Genomic DNA, 21,591 nt, shown 5'->3' with positions numbered 1-21,591 from the left:
TTATCAGTTTTTGTTGACCTGGCCAAGGCTTTCGATTCGATAGACAGAGACATACTCTTTGCTAAACTGGAGTTTATGGGGGTGAGAGGCTTGGCCTTGGCCTGGTTCAAGACCTATCTTGATAATAGAAGACAGGTGGTTTCCATCGGACCAAAAATGAGTGAAGTCAGTGAGGTGGAATATGGTGTGGTTCAGGGCAGTACCCTTGGGCCAGTTTTATTCCTTGTTTACATTAATAACATTGATAAGCTGAACATTGAAGGCGAGCTCTTCCTATTTGCGGATGATACTGCTGTGATATTTAGGGGTGCAAGCTGGAATGAAACATTTTTAAAGGCTGAAATGGGAATGAAGAAGCTGAAGGCATGGTTTGATCAGAACATCCTCACCATGAATGTAGGTAAGACAAAATGCCTGCCCATTGCACTCAGACCTTGTAGTGAGCCTCCAGATAATATAGTTTTGAAATTGCACTCCTGTGATGATACCTATGGCACTGTCTGCAACTGTCAGATCATTGATAGGGTTAAGAGTTACAACTATCTGGGAGTTATAATAGATTCTTACCTTAAATATGAGAATCACATAATTAGTTTGCAACGTAAGATTTATATAAAGTAATATAAATGATTTATATTTTCCATCAGCTAAGCTTCATCCTGAACAAACAGGAAATTAAGACAGTTTATTTTGCTCATGTTCAGTCGATCTTAAGTTATGGTGTTATTGCATGGGGAGGAGCAGTTAGAACTGCACTGGAGCCTTTATATGTAATACTGAAGCTTATAATCAAGGCCGGCGTGAAACTGGAGAGACAATATCCCACCGAGGCACTCTTTGAATATTCTCAATTATTGACGGTCAGGCAGATATATATGAAGAATGTACTTGTATTCACGTACAAAAACAGGGATTTTATGGTAACCGAGGTAGCACATAACTACAATACTAGAAGCTCTGCAAATGTAGGGCTTCAGGTTCCCAGAATTGTCAAATCAATAAATCGCACTAACCCATTCTACGTCTCCAACATTTTATTGAGGAAAGCACCATCCAGAGAAATAATAGAGCCCACGGTAGGTTTGCTTGCTTACAAAAGAATCATCGATGGTTGGCTGCGTGCAACTGGTGTCAATAACTCAGAGAATTTGCTCGAACCCTTATACAGGTAGTTTACAATAATAAAAAAAACATTTAAAAAAATTAAAATGAAATAAAAGCTCTAGTATGGAATCCTAACTAACTCACTAATTCATCAACTAACCCAAGGCCCTACATAAATCCTTCTCTTCTTATCTTGTATTGCCGTTTGTTCTTTGCTCTTCTTTCTAAATCTGTAAAGGTTATATTAATTTATTTCTCTAAACTTCTACTCAACTATTTTAGTCACAAAATATCACAGTATAATGATACTCGTCCCACACACAAGTCTAAGACTCATGTGGGACTATTTCCTTTGTTGTTGTGTCGGTGCAAGTTATATTTCGTACAGGTTAATGGGCTAGTTGTTTTGGGCCATCGGTTGGTGGCTGTGTCGTGGTTGTTTGTTATTGAATAATATACAGTATAGTGGGCATGTTTGCGATGCAGTCGTCGACCGATGGCTCGGAATTTTGAATAACAGAATTGCAAGTTTTGTTAATTTTTTTCAAGACTTGCAAACTTTTTATGGCTTAGCAATAATATCCAGGTCAATAATGCAATACATCTTTGTGAATTGATATTATCCCTTTATATATCTATGTATTCTTGTGCACTGTATATGACAATAAAGAATTATTGAATTGAATTGAATTGGTTAATTATGAATCTATATGCAAAATTTCAAGTTAATTAGTCCAGTAGTTCAGACGTAATGATGCATCAAACATAATCCTATCCCGTACTTGTATAAGCCAACTCTTTACTTTATTATAGATATAGGCTAGTTGACGACTGCAAGAGATAGGACTGTGGAACAGAATAGTGGTGAAACTATGATAGCGCCAGAAGTGTCCCAAACACAATAGTAGGTACTACATGAACTTTTCGAAAGTGTTTTAAAAACAAAAATGGTAAAACAACAGAACTGAAAGTTGTCAACCTTATTATTCTACCTCCATTTGGAGAGGCTTTTTTTGAGCCGAATGTAAATCTATATATGTATGAATGAATGTCTGTTTGTGTGTTTGTTTGTTCCCTACAGACTTGGAAACTACTTGACAGAACGGCATCAACTTTGGGAATATGTTGTGTGAATATTGGGGATGGTTTCTGAACAGAAATTTCAAAAGGGGGCCAATTATAATTATTTATTAATCCATTTTACAGACCTAGGTTTTCGAAATTGTCGGCCGAGCGACTACCAAAGAACGGAAAGATGATCATGATTCAAGATCATATTGTGATAGTATGATTTAGCATCTAAAGTTTCCAGCTGTAATGAACACGTCACCCTGTGATAAATTTTGTACTGGTATTAAAACGGTAGTTTGGAGTTGAAGTGTAATTGATTGGTACTACAGTAACTATATTACCCACTGTATGGCCATTGGAATTTTTCCCGCCGCCGCCATGAAGATTCCAAATATTTGAATTTTACAATGGAGCTTATATGGGATTATAAGTAAAATCGCTCGCTTTTACTTATTAAAGTATATTTTTGTGATTATTAACTTCAATATCATTTCTTTCATGTGTTCTCTATATTCCCAATATAGTTTTGGAACTTGAAATAGTGAATCGTAGATAATAGCGAGTAAAAATGAAAGGTAGGTAATGTAACCTGAAAGCTGAATTTCCAAAAAAATACCATAAAACTTTTGAAATGTGTCATGATATTGTAATAAATTTTGTTCCATTGATAAATAATAAAGTTCTCATATCTATTTCTAGAAGCATGATTGAATTCTCATCACAATAGATTCCATAACATTTTAATAGTTTGTTCTATTCCGCCAATAAGTCTGACGAAAATATTGTAAAGCACAACATTGGATATAAACTCTGGAAGAGCCATTTATTCTAGCCATAGTACTACTTGATGAATTTAATAAACATGTAAGAAATTGAAAAATAACACACATAACCATTATTGTTTATATTTAGTGATATTTCTAATCTTAACCACTGCTCGTGGTAATGCAACTCGAAAATCATATCAATAGCTATTGTACCAACATGTTATGGGTACTGTAGGGTACTCAGTACTGAAGAGAATCAATCAGAGAAGTCAAGACGTCTTTAATCAGCACTTAATCATGGTTAAATATTTCATAAAATGTTATATTATTCAATCAAGCCACAAAAATTGGATTATTTGAAGTTCGATCCAATAAATGGGATGAGGAAATACACAAAATTGAAATTTATCTTTCTACATATTTATATAGATCACTGGTTCCCAATAAGTTGTCCGCGAAAGCTCTAGAAGTGGTCCGCGAGGAGTCCGAGGGAAGGAAAATTGATGTTTTAAGCTTTATTAGTGTTTTTCAAAGTTATCTTTCTTGTCTATATTGAAGTATAATAAATTTATCTTCGAAAGTGATATATCAAACTCATCTTAAGTTCATACGGTAATATGTTTCCAATCGGTAAAAAAGTGATAAGTTCCAAATGTCTAATACAATAAGATAGGACTTGAAAGTTTGTTTGGAATCAAAGGTTTGGAATCAAAAAGTTTGTTTGGAATCTTAATGGCGGATTTGTACCATGTGACCGAGCTAACCAATCAGAAGCGTGACAGTCAATGGCCATACTGTGGGTAATATCAGGCCCGGGAACGGAAAATTTTGAAATACAAATAAATAATAAATTCATAATATCAAATGTGAATAGTAAAATTGTATAAGAAGCTTTTCCAACCACGAACTAATGAAGACTTTTCTAAGATCAACAATGTCCCAGGAACGTATGAGTGGTCTAGCGAACATAAAAGAGTTCAGTCCCCATAAATTGATGAATTGGTGAACGAATTTCCCCATTCAAAGGTCAGACGAGTTCTACTTAATTAAACAGGTGTGTTAAACAAACTTGTAGAAATTGTAGTTTTAATTACTTAGCAAGTTAAGTAGGCCTAATACTCTGTTGCTGTCTACGTCTTAAGGCTGTGCAAAGGCTAAAAATAAACTTACTACTTGTGATATTTTTCAAAGCTTTTCGATTTGTATATTATCAAGCTATTAAAATGAAAAAGTTTTCTTGGGAAAACATTTTTTTCCAATCATTAATTTTTGAGATATGAGCGCCTAAATTCAAATGTTTGGGACAGAACATTCCAAATCCGGTAAGAGATAAATCCATGAGATTCAAAGGATAAACTCTTCATGGTACGGTATTGTTAATTGAATAAAACAAGAACATTTTGAATTTTCTTTGAAAATATCAATTTTTGAGAAAGTTATCCAATTTACAAAAAAAACTCAACTAAACTTTATTTTTGGTCCTTTTTCGTAAAATGAATATTTTTCTCAAAAATTGATATTTTCAGAAAAGTTCTGTTTTATTCAATCAACAATACCATGAAGAATTCTGTCCCAAAAATTTAAAATTTAGGCGCTCATGTCTCAAAAAGTAATGATTGGAAAAAAATGTTTTCCTAATAAAACTTTTTCATTTTGATAGCTTGATAATTTACAAATAGAAAAACTTTGAAAAATATCACCAGTAGAAAATTTATTTTTTAGCCTTTGTACAGCCTGTTTTCTTATTGTGTACCTGTTTCGAACATAAAAATAGTTTAATCAGATATTTTATGTTACTAGTCTGGGTCACTATATAGGCTACATTGGTGCTTGAAATTTACATTGTAGTTCTGATTTTTTTTGTATACATGAGAAAAGTCCAGAACCAAATTCTTCATGCAAAATCCCCTTGTGCTATATACAGAGTGACCCAGAAACCTCTTATTTTTTGATATTATAAAATTCTGAATGAAATGAGATCATTCGGAACTTTCTATCTCCAATGAGTACTGAGCTATGATTTTTCAAAAATGAGTGAAATTTTAAGAAAAAAATCAATTTTGATCATATTTAGTATTTGATCAACAATATATCCTGATTGTTACAATCTAGATGTAAAATTCAAAATCCCTTAGGGCGTAATTTTGTGCTCTACAATTTGAGACTAGGTAGAGCGCTCTATCTCATATAGATTTCCAGGTACACCTGACACCTGACCTGTATTGTGAAAAACACCTAATTTTCAGCTTCAACCATCACCATCCATATTGTCCTCACAGTGATATTTTTCAGAATGATATAAGTTTATGAAATTATGTTCTATGAGAATCACCCGTTAGATGCACATCATTTCAGTATTTCGTAGTGGAGAGGCGCGCTTAAGGACACCTCAAGGCCATTTTAAAAATTTCCTATAACTTTCGAATCGTATTGGTATTGAAAGTATTCAATTGCAGTAGAAAGACTGGGAACACTCTCACATCCTCACTAGATTTGAAATTCTAATCTGAAGCATTTCACAAGATATGCAGCTTCGAATATAGAAATTGGCCATTTTTTGTGTATAGGAATATGGGCTTGAGTACACTCAACAACAAATTTTCCATTTTTCGACCGAATTTTACTTGTGATGCATGATTTTGAACCGCCTAGACGAACCGAAAAGAATAAAGTGTACTACGATGAGATCCAAGCTTTTTGTCAATATTTATAAGTGTTTGAAATTTTGATCCTTGAGGTATCCTTAAGCGTGCCTCTCCACTAGGAAATACTGAAATGAAATGCATCTAACGGGTGATTCTCATAGAACATAATTTCATGAACTAATAATATCATTTGCAAAATATCACTGTGAGGACAATATAAATGGTGATGATGGTTGAAGCTGAAAATTAGTTGTTTTCACAATACAAGGAGCATTGTTGTCAGGTGTACCTGGAAATCTATATGAGATAGAGTGCTTTATCTATTCTCAAATTGTAGAGCACAAAATTACGCCCTAAGGGATTTTGAATTTTACATCTAGATTGTAACAATCAGGATATATTGTTGATCAAATACTAAATATGATCAAAATTGATTTTTTTCTTAAAATTTCACTCATTTTTGAAATTCATAACTCAGTACTTATTAGAGATAGAGAGTTCCGAATGATCTTATTTCATTCACAATTCTATAATCTTAAAAAAAGACGGGAGCAAATTTTTCTGTCCGATCACTGATTTTGGCGGAAATAGCTGAAAACTGGAAAATGAACCGAAAATACGAGGTTTTTGGGCCACCCTGTATATAGCACAAAGGAATTTTGCATGAAGAATTTGTTTCTGGACTTTTCTCATGTATCCAAATAGAATATTAGAAAATCAGAACTACAATATAACTTGCAAGCACACCCCCTTTTTTATGTCTATATTGACTGGACTATACTATACCCCAATATTTATATTTGTCAAATATTTGTTTAAATGTCAATAAATATTGTAACTTAAACAACTGATAACCTTCGGGTAAATTTTCAAGTCGGCTTATAAAAAATATATCTGTAAACGGAAACAAAACAGTTTATGAAACAAAAATAATTTTTAAATGTGCAATTTACACTTGGGACTCCTAGTACATAATTATTTAGAGTTTACTGATACTGTGTGGTGCGAATGGCGCGATCGCATCACAGTGGAGACACAATAGTTAGGCGATCGCTCAAGGAAGGGGTGGAACCCGGGATTAACAATTAGACGGGATACGTGTAGGGGGGGGGGCGGTTGCCGATCTCGCCCAGGGCGGCAAAGTCCCTAGGGCCGTGCCTGGGTAATATAGTTACTGTAATTGGTACCAGCTGTAGATAATGGTTCCTGAGACGACCTATACAAATAATTATCACTCCCCTGAAACTGGAAAATGTTGAATAAAAATTATTCACCTGGAAAGAGAGTTGTTCATAATCCACTTCATGAAAGAGAGTTGTCCATATTGCATTTATTAATTAATGAAGAATGACAGAATAATTTAAAAATTTTTAAATTTATTTTAGCTTATATTCATCCTAAAATGGAAGATGGGAAGAATATGGAATTCTGTGTGATTCATCATCGTACATCGCATATTTCCTGGACCATCTATTGACAGTCAACAACTATGAAAACATTGAATTAATCGTTGAAACACTGAATTAACCTATCTATTTTTTTCTAATACAACACTACTGATAGATATTACTACCAATTGATTGAGAAGAATATGTTTTCGGAATAATGAATGCTGCATGACTAAGCACATAGGGAGTCCGTATTGAAATGTAAATGAAAATATTGATTGTCAGATAAATTTCATGATTCACCAAATAAAGTCAAGTGTAACATGAGATACATTGACTTTTGGCGGTACGAAGTTCGCCAGGTAAGCTAGTTGTGAATGAAGCTTTATTATTAATAGTCAACGCTGAAAAAAGACAGGATCAATCACCAGGAATACTATAAATTCTAAGAAGGACCAATAAGCCATAAATTTTGAGTAGTTCAATCACTTCAATTACCTGGATACATTATGGACAATCAATACATATGAAATTTATTAGCTACAAAATAATAAACTTTGATTGAAGTGACCCTGACTACTACAATATGAAATATAAGAAATTACTCACATCTCTCATCAACTTGTACTTTTTGTTCACAAAAAATTACATAACACAAAAATATAAGTTATATTGAATGACCTCACGGCTAGTACTCAAGTTTGTCTTTTTCTGGCCGTGCTACAAATAAATGTAGGTTTATGTTTGACATCTCGTTTTTGTAATCTTGTTGTCTATTAAGAAATTCTCCAATGTGATTTTTTAAAGCAATAAAATTTGAATTTGGAAAAAGAATTATCAACAGATTCCTAAACAAAGAAAATCTCTGTGCTCTGTTCTAATTGAAATGTATGAGACTCCATATACAGCTGATAGAAGGCGCAAACCGAACTGGTCAAGCATACAACAATGGAACAAACACGTGGCGAGCTCGCGCATTCGATCCACAGAAAATTAAATTCAATCAGCCGATTGAGCTGGTTTTTGTGCGTCATATGGAGGCCGAAAATGATTGTTTTCTGACCAGGCCGGTAAAAGTTTTACAGCCCTAGGGCTGTAAAATAACCTTGAAGTCAGCTGATTCTGATTTGATGTGAACGTGTTTACAAAATGGTTTATGAAACGGAATCAGTTTATGCTTCTAGAATTGAATAAGTATTCTGCAATAAGATACTAACATTTTATTTGGATGAATAAAATACAGATAAGATATTTATTATAAACTATTCAAATTCGATTTTCAGAGTAGGATAGTACTTCTAACCTAAAGTTCCGAAGTCAACGACAACAAGCATTGTTGACGTTGACATTCAGATTGGCCAAATTTCAAGTGTGCTAAAACAGCTGATCAAAAAACTGTTCATTATTTGTGTTTATTATCCAAGAATCAAAACATTTATAATAATATCATCTTATTGTCATGTGCCGAGCACTCCTTTTAATTCAGGCCTTTTCCCAAGTTATAGTAGTAAATTTAATACGCAATAGACTAGAGCCATTATTGTAAGTGAGTTAGCGAAATAAATTATTTTCTCTCTCTATATGAACGGCCATGACTTCGAGTTTCCCATGATAGATATTTAAAAATTGTGGCTCCGAGTCGTCGAGGAATGTAGATTATGGAATTATCTCTAAAACTTAGCCTTCTTGTCGCGACATAAGTGCGATAAGTTGGAAAACAGCAAGCATTGAATTATAACAAACTACCGATTTTGCAGTTACTATTTGGTCCAAAGGCTCCAGAAGCCACGCGACGATTGGTCAAATTGATTCTCTTCGCCCAATAGGAGACCTGTTTCTAAATACAGTAGTGGGGATTCCCCAGTCGAGAGACCAGATTACGTTTCGGAGGACACTTTGCTAGGAGCACTACGAGAGTAAAGATGTAGTCATTATGTTTCGCCCTTTTTGGGCAGGTTTACAAGTCATTAGTTAATGTAGGAGCTAGTTTTATTTTTATTAAAGTTTAAATTTTATAGTAGTGCCATGTCCTGAAAAGTTTAATTGTGTTTCTTCATCATGTACGAATAATTGTTTCTTCAAATAACCGCTAAGGTACGTAAAATAAGGTTAAAATATAATTTAGGGAATTTAATTGATTGAAACTTCCATAATAGTAATGTATTAACAAAGCCTGTTATTTTTCAAGTTAATAAGATTGATTGAGAATAATCCTTTTGATTTTATTAGTGATGGAAGATAATTATAAATTTTTTTCTAAAGAAGTATAGAAAGTTTTCAGTTACGTTACATTTGAGTTATTGTTTCTGGAGATACATTATCGTAGAGTATTGCTGAAAGTCAGGAAGATAGCCTTTAAATTGGAATGAAATTTTTAAGATTATGTTCATATTGAGTTTATGACATTTTATATTTTTCAGACTGTTTTCTTATGTCATTAAGGCTTTCGAATGATTTAGTAAATTTTTATGATAGAAATCTTAATAGACGAAGAAGAAAGTTTTTCTTTTCCATGAAATTAATATTAATAAATGTTGGCTAGCGCACAAGTTTCCAACAATACTAGTCGAGCTACTATATGAAAAATTATATTTGATTTCGCAAACCAAACGAAAAATATCATATAAAAGTTAACATCATAATTAATGAAGTATTCATTTTCTAAAAGCATTATATTAATTTATTACGGGTGTTTTCATAAATGTTGCATTGTATATTAATGACACTCTGGCAAGTAAATTTGTTTTAAATCTGTTAAATTTTGAGAATGAAATCAGAACGTCAAGATAAAATCTAAATTAAATAACAGAATAAACTCCTGTTTTAGCTTTTGATGAATTGTAGGAAGAGTTAGAAATTAATGCTGTAGTACATTTATTTACAGCGGTTCATGTGTGTCCCCAAACCAACTTCTTGTACTACCACCACTTTGGTTCCGCAATTTTATGTAACACCGCTTCAAGACACCCGTTCAGACGACAGGTCTAGGGACGTAAGAGGACGTCGCCGTCAAGCCAAATTCAACCGGTAAAAGTTCACCGCCAAAAACAAGGTACTGTTGCCCCGACAATAAAGCAACGTACAGACCAACGAAAGTGCAGTGTAGTGAAACAAAGGTTCATTCGAGAATGTCAATCAAAAGTGGGGTTTCAAAATTATTATGAAATGGGTTAAATGGGTTACTATCGACGAAACTTGGGTTCAACGGGCTTTTCTTTCTTGAGTAATTTTATGTTGAAATTAACTTGTTATTTGATGACTGATATTGTTTGGTTTTGTGACGTATTGCTATCTAAACGGGGATAGTAATGCGCCCCCGAATCAGATGAAGAATGTCAACAAAGTAACATGAAATTGTTGTTTCTGTTGTTCGGTTTTAGTTGCCTATGTTTATTGAAGCTGTTCGTATTTTTCAATTATTTCAAATTGTAGTGTTATTCTATAGTATAAACCTATTAAATCAGGCATGGCAAGATTAATTGAAGTTTTCTTGACTCTAGCCCATTCACCTGCATGAATTAGGTATAGACTCAGGTATTTTCTAGATGTGTCGGCCTATTTCTAAATTCTAAATTTTATTCAAAATTATCTTCTTTATCATCTTTAAACAGGAGCAGGCACACAACTGCGCCACTGCTGCTGAATGTTTAGCGAAAGGCACAGTCATTTGGAAGAATGAAAAGTATAAACTCAACCTCTTACATAATTGAACATAATCTTTTAGGTTATTTAGACAAATCAGAATAAAAAATAAAAATACTTGGACAATTTCCTGATATTCAGATTACCTCAGATTTGCTAGAGCTATGATCTTCCTGTTTTGCTTTCGGAAGTGCCTAATAAACAATTATTCTCATATTTATATTGTTTATTTTTCTATGTGGCGAAAAATAACGTTCTCATCATGGGAAAAATGTTTTCCCGGCTCTCAATCTTTTCTAGTCCTCGGGCTACGGCCTTGGACTTGAAAACCGATTTCGAGCCGGAAAAGTCTAATTTTCGGCCCCAGGTGCGAAATATACTATTAAGCTTTCCAATGATTACAACATATGTTAGAATATCATGTGTCAATTATCTCAGTTCCATATGGCATCCACCTTACCATGTTCATAACCTTACTAAATAGGATCCTTTTTCAACCTTTGAAACCCTTAGAGGCAAAATATCTCAAAATCCGTTCTTAGTGCGCGTCTAGCATGTTTGAAAAATATTTGTGCAGAGTTTTAAGTCTGTAGGCCAATTAGTTTGAGCTGTAGTGTGATTTTACATGAAAATTTTCAAAAAATGTCCTCTCCTGGACCCCTCTCTGCTCCTGGTCGGAATTTTCCTGTATAGATCTAATTTTTTTTCGTAGCTGAACGAAAAAGTTCCTCATGACTTTGCTGTGCAATGAGCGGTTAAAAAGTGCAAAATTTTTGGGGGCCCTAGCTCCCTCAGGGGGGCAAATTTCTTAAAATCCTTTCTTAGTGGATGTTTTGAGGCTATCATAAACAATTGTGCAAAATTTCAAGTTTGTAGGCTCAGTAGTTTGGGCTGTGGTGTGATTTCAGTCTGTCGGGGCTTAGCCTTTTATATAGATATAAAGATAAAGATAAATGATATAATAATTATTATAGAATCAACCGCATGGACTGATGTAAACATCTCTGTAACCCGTTTAGGCCAATCATACGTCAGAAAAATTACACCAAAAGGGATTATATTCAAACATGATATTCTATTTTTGTTATCAGCAACTAGAAAAGCCTTATCATACGCGGTAACACATTGTAAGGAGAAATATTAAGATAATTTATTTACTAATAAAAGGCAGATAATTTAGGTTCATTTATTGTAAAGCAAGAACTATTCTCTTACTCATCTCTGACGTGATGTATACGTCATACTAGTTCCACCAATAGCAAAATTTCTATGCAAATTAAGTAAGATGGAACTGCTCATAAATCAGTTCTTTCCTTTATTATAGTAGCCTATCTATAGATTATAGCGTTGTCCTCACTAGAAAATTTGTATCATTGCTATCATTAGTGTTATCAGAAGATCATACCCTTCTACAAGTCCAGACTTCTTGAGCCAACATTTTCAAGTATGATCCTTCTGAATCGTTCTCTCCGTCCACCATTATCGGTATCTTGTAATCTTTTGGCAAAATCCCATGACGATAACACCTGTTGAACAAACGGATCCATCAGCATGCCTCATGCTCAAAAACATCAAATAATCGTAGTATTCGAATCAAATAAATGATTGTCTTTAAATAATATGAAAATGAATGTCTGTTTGTGTGTTTATTTGTTCCCTATAGACTTGAAAACTACTTGACAAAACAGCATGAAACTTTGGGAATAGTTATACCAGCTGTAATAAACAGGTCACCCGTGCTTAATACGGTAGTTTGGAGTTGAAGTGTAGTTGATTGGTTCCAGCTTCAGCTTAGATGGAATACCTATATAAACTAATCAGTCTCCTATCATTGATAAACTGGAAAATGCTGGAATGTTGAAAAAAGAAAGATTCATCTCATGAAAGAGGGTTGTTCATATTGCATCATTATTTACTAAAGAATGACAATAATTTACAACTTTTATTTGAATTTAGCTTAGCTGATATTCATCCTGAAATGGAAGATGGAAAGAATAAGGAGTTCTGTGTGATTCATCGTATACCGCATATTCCCTGGACCATCTATTGGCAATCGACAACTATGAACGCATCTTTGAAACACTGACTCAACCAATCTTTTTTCATTAATTGAACACTGATAGATTGATTGTCTACCAATAGATTGAGAAGAATATGTTTTCGGAATAATTTATACTGCATGACTAAGCACATAGGAAGTCCGTATTGAGATGTAAATGAAAATATTGATTGTCAGATAAATTTCATGATTCACCAGATAAAGTCAAGTATGTGAGATACATGAGATACATTAAATTTTTGGCGGTACGCAATTCGCGGGGCCAGCTAGAACAAAAATAAAATAGTGCAGTTACAATTTTAATATTGTGAATATTCTCCACAAAGACACAGTCTAAGGGCCGGTTTTCTAGCTTGGGATTAAGCTAAGTTCTAGACTTCAAGCTAGATCCAGCTAGAAACAGCTAGATTCAGATGATTGGCTTCCCGAAACGAGGCGTAGTTGCAGTTTTTTGATAATTTTTTCCTAGACGTTTAGTTATTCCTTGATGAAATGAAACATTCTTAAATTATTCTAAATAGCTGAAACTTAACACCATTTTCTCTTCATTTTATTTTGTGTTCAATTTTCTAGTTTTTCGAAATTTAACATGGACTATGACTAAGGCCCGCCACAAAGTAAACCCACGCCAATCCACGAAAAGCAACCCACGCCGTGGGATGTTTTGTAAACCATTGCTATAAAATTATTCATAATCAATCAGCTGACAAGTGGATTATTCATTACATATATATTACACAGATGTCTAGAGAAGCCTAGCAATGGTTTACAAAACATCTCACGGCGTGGGTTGCTTTTCGTGTATTAGCGTGGGTCTACTTTGCGGCGGGCCCAAGACCCATTTCGGAGAGACAATTTTCTGCCTGAAACTGTTCGAAGTCAAGAGCTTAGCTAAATCCCAAGCTCGGAAATCGGTCCTAAATGTTGAATTTAAAATCTAAAAGGTTGAATACTAGGCTTGCAAGTTTCGGTCTCATCCACTTTGCGCAATTGGAGGTACGTTTATATACATTTATATCTATAATAAAATGAAAACGTTTGCATTAACAAGAAAGGGAACATTTTGAAACTGACTTTATAGGGTAATATCCTTTGCTAGAGTGAAAAGTGTTTGTCAATGGTGCGCCAATCTCTAGTATCACTCCGTTTGTACTCAACTGAGTCTGGTATGATTTTCTGTATTTGATGCTCAATCCTTCGATCCTTTCTTCTTTCTTGTCCCTAAATATATGGATTCCGGAACAAGTATGAAACAAAAACAATAAAACACAATTTATAACTTGGACTACACAGCTCTGATAGCAAATAATGGACTGTAAATATTCATACTAATGTTTGATGATGAGTTTTGATGCAGCCATGTTCCTCGATGCCAAATTCAAACAACTGACGGGAACATCACTCCTCTTCTACTGGAGCAGTAATTCGTGATCATTATAGTGATATCCACGTTATTATGGCAGTAGAGAAAGATAGGAGGAAAACGTAGCCGATCCTCTGTCTTGTCAATGCCTTCTATAGACGGTAGCTTATTGATGTAATATTAAATGTTAATTCTTGTTCAAAATAATCAATTATATTGTATTGAGCAAGAAATTATCTTTATAATTTCATAATTAAGATGAAATATTTTGTTGATTAATTATTGATTCAACAGAGAGATAGCGCTATCTGGTTTGTCGAATGATAGACAAGGATACCAATACCATTGCCAATTGAACACTGCCATTATAACGTGGACCTCACTATAAATAAATGAGATGAGTTATGAAGCGTATCCCATTCATGGGACCATTTGACTAGACTATGATCGTTAATCTAAAGAATGGATCGCTCACTAGGCTGCTTTCCCCCGAAATCCCTCATTGGACCACACCTATATATGATTTTGATATTTCAAAATGAGACGGTGGGACGGGCTTACCCTTCCAAAATATCTGCATACTGATTCTTTGTAATGACAACACTACCGCTCCTGGCCACGTCCACTCCCTTTTTCTCTTTCATTTGTTCCGGGTACAGCAAATACTCTCCTGCAAATTGAGAGTATTTCATGATTGATAGTCTAATAATATAGTGTATTCTATAGTTCAATAATGCATACACAAAGGAGAAGAAGAAGAAGAAGAAGAAGAAGAAGAAGAAGAAGAAGAAGAAGAAGAAGAAAGAAGAAGAAGAAGAAGAAGAGAAGAAGAAGAAAGAAGAAGAAGAAAGAAGAAGAAGAGAAGAAGAAGAGAAGAAGAAGAAAGAAGAAAGAAGAAAGAAGAAAGAAGAAGAAGAAGAAGAAGAAGAAGAAAGAAGAAGAAAGAAGAAGAAGAAAGAAGAAGAAAGAAGAAGAAGAAGAAGAAGAAGAAGAGAAGAAGAAGAAGAAGAAGAAGAAGAAGAAGAAGAAGAAGAAGAAGAAGAAGAAGAAGAAGAAAAAGAAGAAGAAGAATAAGAGGAAGTTCAGAACTGAAGTTTGGAAATTTAGAAATTGGGGTACCTTTATTTTTCTCGGAGAGCAATACTCCCTGTTACAAAAAACTACGAATCCATAGGTCTTTTGCCTCTGGTTTTTTGGGTTGGACTGTATGATACGAATGAACACATTCATATATCCAATTCAGCACACCTGTATTTAGACCCTGGAAACAAATAGGAAAAATCACTTACCCCAATCCAAACTATGACGTAATGATATACCGATTTGTTACAAACAGGGTTCCAGGTGGTAAATTGGAATAAGGAATATGAAGGAGCCATAGTAAACCTGATAGGTCCGCAATAATCGACACCACAATGCTCAAACGGTTTGGAAGGCACTACTCTACATGAAGGTAGGTTACCCATTTTTGGGGGTACTACAACAGGGCGACAACGAAAGCACAGATTGCACTTTCGAATACGATTTCTTATCACAACACGTGATGACAAAATCCAAAATTTCTGTCTCAATAGAGACGCTGATAAATGAGGGCCAGCATGGCAATACTTCTTATGGTAATAATCAATGAGAAGCGTGGTCAATGGGTCATTCTTAGGAAGCACGATAGGGTGACAATTGTCAAAATTCATTTCCGAGTTTTGCAAACGACCGCCAACTCGAATTAATTCTCCATCTTAAAAAGGGTACAATTGTTGGAGTTGCGATGAACAATCTTTCTCCTCCTTCAATTCATGTAGCTCTTTGGAAAAGTGCATATTTTGAACAACTCTACATGAATAGTTTTCAGCCACGATGAAATCTGATTCCTGTGACTTTGGTAAGATACAAACTATTTTCAATATCAATGACATAATATGCAACAATTTTTGATAATTATAATACCGATTAAATAGTTGTTGAATAACATTCACTGATTGAGTCTCTGTTCGAATCACTGTGACAACGGTAGTATTGACCTTGGCTTACAGCAGGGAGCTTGAATCGGGCGCTTCAACTTGGACCTTGACAGGCCACTCACTACCTCCCATGTGTTGGCCAAGTGGGGCCAATGCACCATAACCTGTGATGTGACATGTTGGCAGGTGTTAAACCTCTCAAAAGGCAATCAGCTGGGTTTTCATCACCCGCAACGTGAAGCCAACAATCGATAGGAGAGTCCTGTATTTTCGAGACCCTATTAGCAACAAATATTTGCCATTTTGAAGGACAGGCTCGAATCCAATGTAATGTAATAGACGAGTCAGATAAAGCGATGACAAGCGTCACTTGACAACGAAGGCTGAGGACTGATACAACTGACGTGAGCAGTTTGGCCAACAATAATGCTGCACACAATTATAATCTCGGGATAGATAATGTCTTAGTTGGTGCCACTTTCGATTTCCCACACAATAGAGTTATAATGGGAGGATCTACACCGATTTGTGCTTTCAAATAAGCTACTGCTCCATAGCCAGATGCTAACGCATCACAGAAACCAATTAAGGTAATTTTCGAATCAATCAACACTCCTAAATGGCGTGAGATTGAAAGATTGGACAACAAATGAAACTGCTCTTGACATATTTCCCATTGGCAAGCTATGGAAGAGGGCGCAACTTCATCCCAGTCTAAGCCTAGACGCCGCAATACTTTAATCAAGCATTCCAAAAATAGAGTCAAGGGAGATAGTAATCCCAAAGGATCGAAGATTCAAGCGACTGTTGATAATATATTACGCTTGATAGGAGTGGAGTGAATCGGATTGAATTCATTTATCTCTGAGTTGAGTTTCGGCAGTCGAACAGACAGGTGTTGTTTTTGTTGCTCCGTTATCGCAAAGATAAATATTACGGTCGGTTCAGAAAGTTTGGTTAGAACAAGTGAATATTGAACGTTATACGAACTGAATAAAAATTTTTCACCGAGTTTTTATTACTGGTAATACCTAATTAATCGCGATGGACCAATTTATTTCAAAGCAATCGAGAGGTGAAAAACGCGAACGTGAGTCACCGGATTCGGATCAGCAAACTGCGAAAAAAGGATGTGATTCACGTAACGGTGAACTAGTGTTGATTATCGAGTCTACAATGAAGAAACTGTTCGACGAAAAATTTAGTGTTCTGGCAACTAAAGACGACATTGCAGGACTGAAGTCACTAGTTGTGGGGCTTGAGAAGGAAAATAAACAGCTTAAACAAGAAGTTCAACGCTTGAAGGAGGTGAATGGTCAAATTACTAGCCGTTTGGACAATTATGAAGATCGTTCTCGCCGTAATAATTTAATATCTAGGGGTCTCAAATACCAAAGTGATACTGACTGTCGTGTTGAAGTGATGAACTTTTGCTCGAATGTACTGAAATGTGACAGGCAAGTACAAGTGAATAGAGCTCACACTCTTGGCCCAAAAAAGGACAATGCGCCAAAAATCGCTCATATCCCTTCAGATCATGATTTGAAAAATATATTTAAACATGTTAACAAGTTGAAAGGTACCGGGTTCAGTGTTCAAAAGGACTTTTCTCTAGCAACCAGAAGGAAAAGAGGCAAGCTACTTGCGGTGAAAAAAGAACTACTAAAGACGAACAATCAACTCAAGTGCGTTCTGAAAGGTGACCAGCTGTGGGTTGAAGGGCGTTCATTTTGGTAGTCTTTGGAAAAAGGACTTCGTTGCGGAAAGGAAGATGGTGCCGAAGAGCTGAGTGCACTGGTTAAGTGCGATTTCAAGGCAATTATCAAAAATATTTTCGAGACCGGTGAAGAAAACGCTTAGCGGGAGGCCCGCCGTCAGCGATCGAGCGAAGATGTACTATGTGGAGGGGAGAGCAGCACTGACACGCAGGTGATGGAAATTTTGTATTATAATATTTGTGGACTCAAATCAAAGATAAATGAATTTGGTTTTTTGAACTTTTTGAGTGAATTCGATGTGATTTTCCTATCTGAGACTTTTGTTGAAGATAAAGATGTTAGTGATTTTGAAAATATTTTCCATAACTTTGAAGTAAGGTGGCAAGGCGCAGTCAGGCAGTCTCAATTTGGTAGGGCCAGTGGGGGGATGCTGATTGGAATAAATAAATTGTCAATGAACCATAAGGCACTTACTTTCAAATCAATAAATAATCGTTTAGTTGTAAATATTAATTTTCTTTCTAAGGGAGAGATTAACCTGTTGTCTCTTTACTTGAACTGTAATGATTGGAATAATGTATTTGTGAACTTGTTGAATTTTATCTATTCTAATGTAGTGTCTAATTTTATATTGATAGGCGATATGAATGTACATATTGGAGAAGAGCAGGTTATCCATGATGAAAGTTTACTTAGGGATGATAACGGGAGGTTTGCATACAACAGAGTTTCTAAAGATAAAGATCTATACAATAGGGGGCGAAGATTTTTAGAACTTTGTGCTGATTATAATTTGGTTATTCTTAATGGGAGAACGCCAAGTGATAGGTTGGGTGAATTAACGTTTATTGGAGGAATGGGAGTTGCAGTTAATGATTTGGTTGCGGTTGCAGGAAATGTGTTGGATTTAGTTGATGATTTTAGAGTCAGAAAAGAGCCATACTCAGATCATATCTTACTTTGCAGCTTAGAAATGTAGCGATAGACTATGAGAGGGACAACTGCGAGATTTTGGCGAAAAAACTTATATGGGGAAGAAATGACGAAAGATTTTATAAGGATAGATTAACGGAAAGTATGCGAGAATCTGGCAATGATATTGATAACAACAATCAGATTGCGATAAGAGAAGTTGGTAATTTCATAGAAAAGGCAGCGAGCTCATCATTCGTTCACGGTCAAGGTCGTGTTAACTTTAAACAGCGTTGGTTCGATAACGACTGTAAAAGAGCACGAGATAAGATGTTTGGCCTCTTGAATTTATTCAGGAAATGTAATACCGCTACTGTGAAGAATATGTATATCGAAGAGAAAAAGATTTACAGAAAATTATGTCAAACTAAACGAGAAACGTATTATGCGAATATTTATGAAGAGTTGAACAATGCCAATGATACGAAGAGATTCTGGAGCGCGATTAGATTATTTAAAAAACCGGTCAGGCGGATAGCAAATAGTATAAGCCCAGACGATTGGGTGAAACATTTTAAAGAGCTACTGAATCCACCAGTCAGCGCCGATCCAGTCTTGTACACAGAACCGATGGTACTAAATGATATGCTGGACAAAGATTTCGAATTGGGAGAGTTAAAATCAGTTTTGCGAAAAACGAAAAATAACAAAGCAGCAGGTCAAGATGGTATTCCCTATGAGTTTTATAAAAACGGCACAGATGAATTGTTGATAAGAATAACAAAAATTTTCAATAATATCTACAGAACGGCAAACGTACCTGATTCTTTTCAAAGATCAATAGTTTTTCCCCTACATAAAATAGGAGATGTAAATTTTCTTTGACCTCAGCAAGTCAGCCAGATAACCAGGGGAGTTTGGCTTTTCATGAAACTGGATGCGATGATAATAGTTGTCTATGTCCTATAATAATATTTAAGAACAGCACCAAATACTTGGGAATAATCATTGATAAGCATTTGAAATGGAGAGACCATATTTCATATTTATGTTCTAGGTTGAGGAAGACGCTGTATAAGTTTGTTTAACTGAGAAATATTTTTCTACAGTTGAGCAAATTAAAATGGTTTTCTTTGCGCTTGTGCAGTCAGTTGTGCGATATGGTATAATTGGCTGGGGTGGTTGTGGTGTTACCGTTCTTAAGCCTCTTATAGTATTGTATAAGAAAATTATTAAAATATGCTTGAAAAAACCGGTTAGATATCCAACAAATTTGCTCTATAAAGAGCTTAATGTTCTCAGTATTGAGCACTTGTATGATCTTGACCTAGCTAGTTTTGTCTATTCGTGGCCCAATAGATTCCCTATAACCCCTCATGGCGGCTATGTTACTCGTAGACAATCTGAGAGATTTTTGCTAGAACCACCTTGTAGAACAGCGGCTGCCAGTGCTCATGCAGCGTATTATGGTCCTAGACTTTTAAACCGTCTGTTGCTTGAAGTTTCTGGAGCATCCCAATGTATACCAATTTGTTATTATTCTTCCACTTTCAAAACTTTTAGACAGTATCTTCGACACTACTTATTAGGGAGACAAAATGAAGACTAATTTTGATTTATTTCACAAATATGTTTGTAAATCTCAATTCTATTCTTAAAATAAGAATTTGTTGTTTTATTTTTAAATATTGGTGATCTTTATCTTTGATGTAGAACATATTATAGTTGAATCTCAATTAGGCCTATACTGATTACAAGAGCAACATTTTTGTATGAAAATAGCATAAGAGAATGGAATTTTCTTTTTTCTTTTTTTCTTGATATTGTAATGTAAAATTATAAAATCTAATTATGTTATTAATATTACGATGTATATTAGTATCTTATGCTATCCAACATTCTAGAAATACACCATCCCTCAGCACAAGCTTTGCTTAAAGAGGGATGCATCAATATTATTTAGAATATGATATTTTATGTAAATATTCATTATTTTATAAAGAATTTGTATTTTATGTTTGTAAGTATGAATTGTATATTAATTTTTTGTTGTCATTAATAAATTGAATTGAATTGAATTGAATTGAAATCAAGCAATGAATTTCAGAGGAATAGCTTTTATAGACGCCGTAGCAAAACTCTTTGCAGGAACTTGACTGATGAGGCTAGAGAAGTGGGTACACACGAATAAAATACTGAACGAATATCAGGCTGGCTTCAGGAAGGGATATTGCACGGTAGACAACATTTCCAATTTACTATCGATAGCCAACTTGAAAATTAGTAGAAAACGAGGTAAACTCTTCTGTTTCTATGTCGACTTTTCGGCCGCGTTCGACACGGTGAATAGACGGTCGCTTTTCTACAAACTCTCGTGCATGGGGATATCATCAAAGTTTATAAAGATGATTAGAAATATGTATTGCGGAAATAACGGAACCACTGCACGAGTATGGAGTGAGAATGGGCTGACGGAAGAGTTTGGTGCAGGGGTAGGCCTAAAACAGGGTTGTCAGATAAGCCCGCTTTTGTTCTCTCTTAAATGATTTGGAGGGAGAATTGGGAGGAGGCGCAAGAGTTGGTAATATTCGGATTAAACTTCTCATGTACGCTGATGATATCGTGTTACTAGCTGAATCGGAAAGAGAACTACAAGATATGCTTTCCAGTTTAGAAGTTTACTGCAAACGGTGGAACCTGAGAGTAAACTTGAATAAATCAAAAGTAATGGTTTTCAAAAAAGGTGGGAAACAAGGAAGCCGGGAAAATAGGTTTTTTGAGGGAGATAGGATAGAGAGGGTGAATGAATATAGATACTTGGGAGTAATTATAACACCGTCGCTGTCTATGACCCCACATCTGGAAGAAAAACTAAGAAGTGCTAAGGCGGGTTTAAATGCTGGCTGGAAACAGTTAATAAACAATAAGAAAGTTCCGTTATCGGCTAAATGGGCTCTATACAGA

The 21,591-nt window shown here is 35.1% G+C and overlaps 1 protein-coding gene across 1 annotated transcript in view; it reads right to left on the bottom strand.

Annotated features, from left to right (window-relative positions):
• LOC111056207 overlaps positions 1–21,591 on the bottom strand; it is a gene marked incomplete in the record, with an annotated part of 336,828 nt that overhangs the window by 147,178 nt on the left and 168,059 nt on the right. Inside the window, 3 exon segments of the mRNA XM_039435672.1 lie at positions 12,023–12,143; positions 13,751–13,897; positions 14,601–14,709. Of these exon segments, the coding sequence (XP_039291606.1) occupies positions 12,023–12,143; positions 13,751–13,897; positions 14,601–14,709 (377 nt within the window).

This window comes from Nilaparvata lugens, chromosome 9 (genome assembly GCF_014356525.2).
Source record: "Nilaparvata lugens isolate BPH chromosome 9, ASM1435652v1, whole genome shotgun sequence".
Classification (NCBI taxonomy): domain Eukaryota; kingdom Metazoa; phylum Arthropoda; class Insecta; order Hemiptera; family Delphacidae; genus Nilaparvata; species Nilaparvata lugens.
The sequence above is the reverse complement of the archived record's forward strand: the minus strand, read 5'-3'. Positions and strand labels throughout refer to the sequence as shown.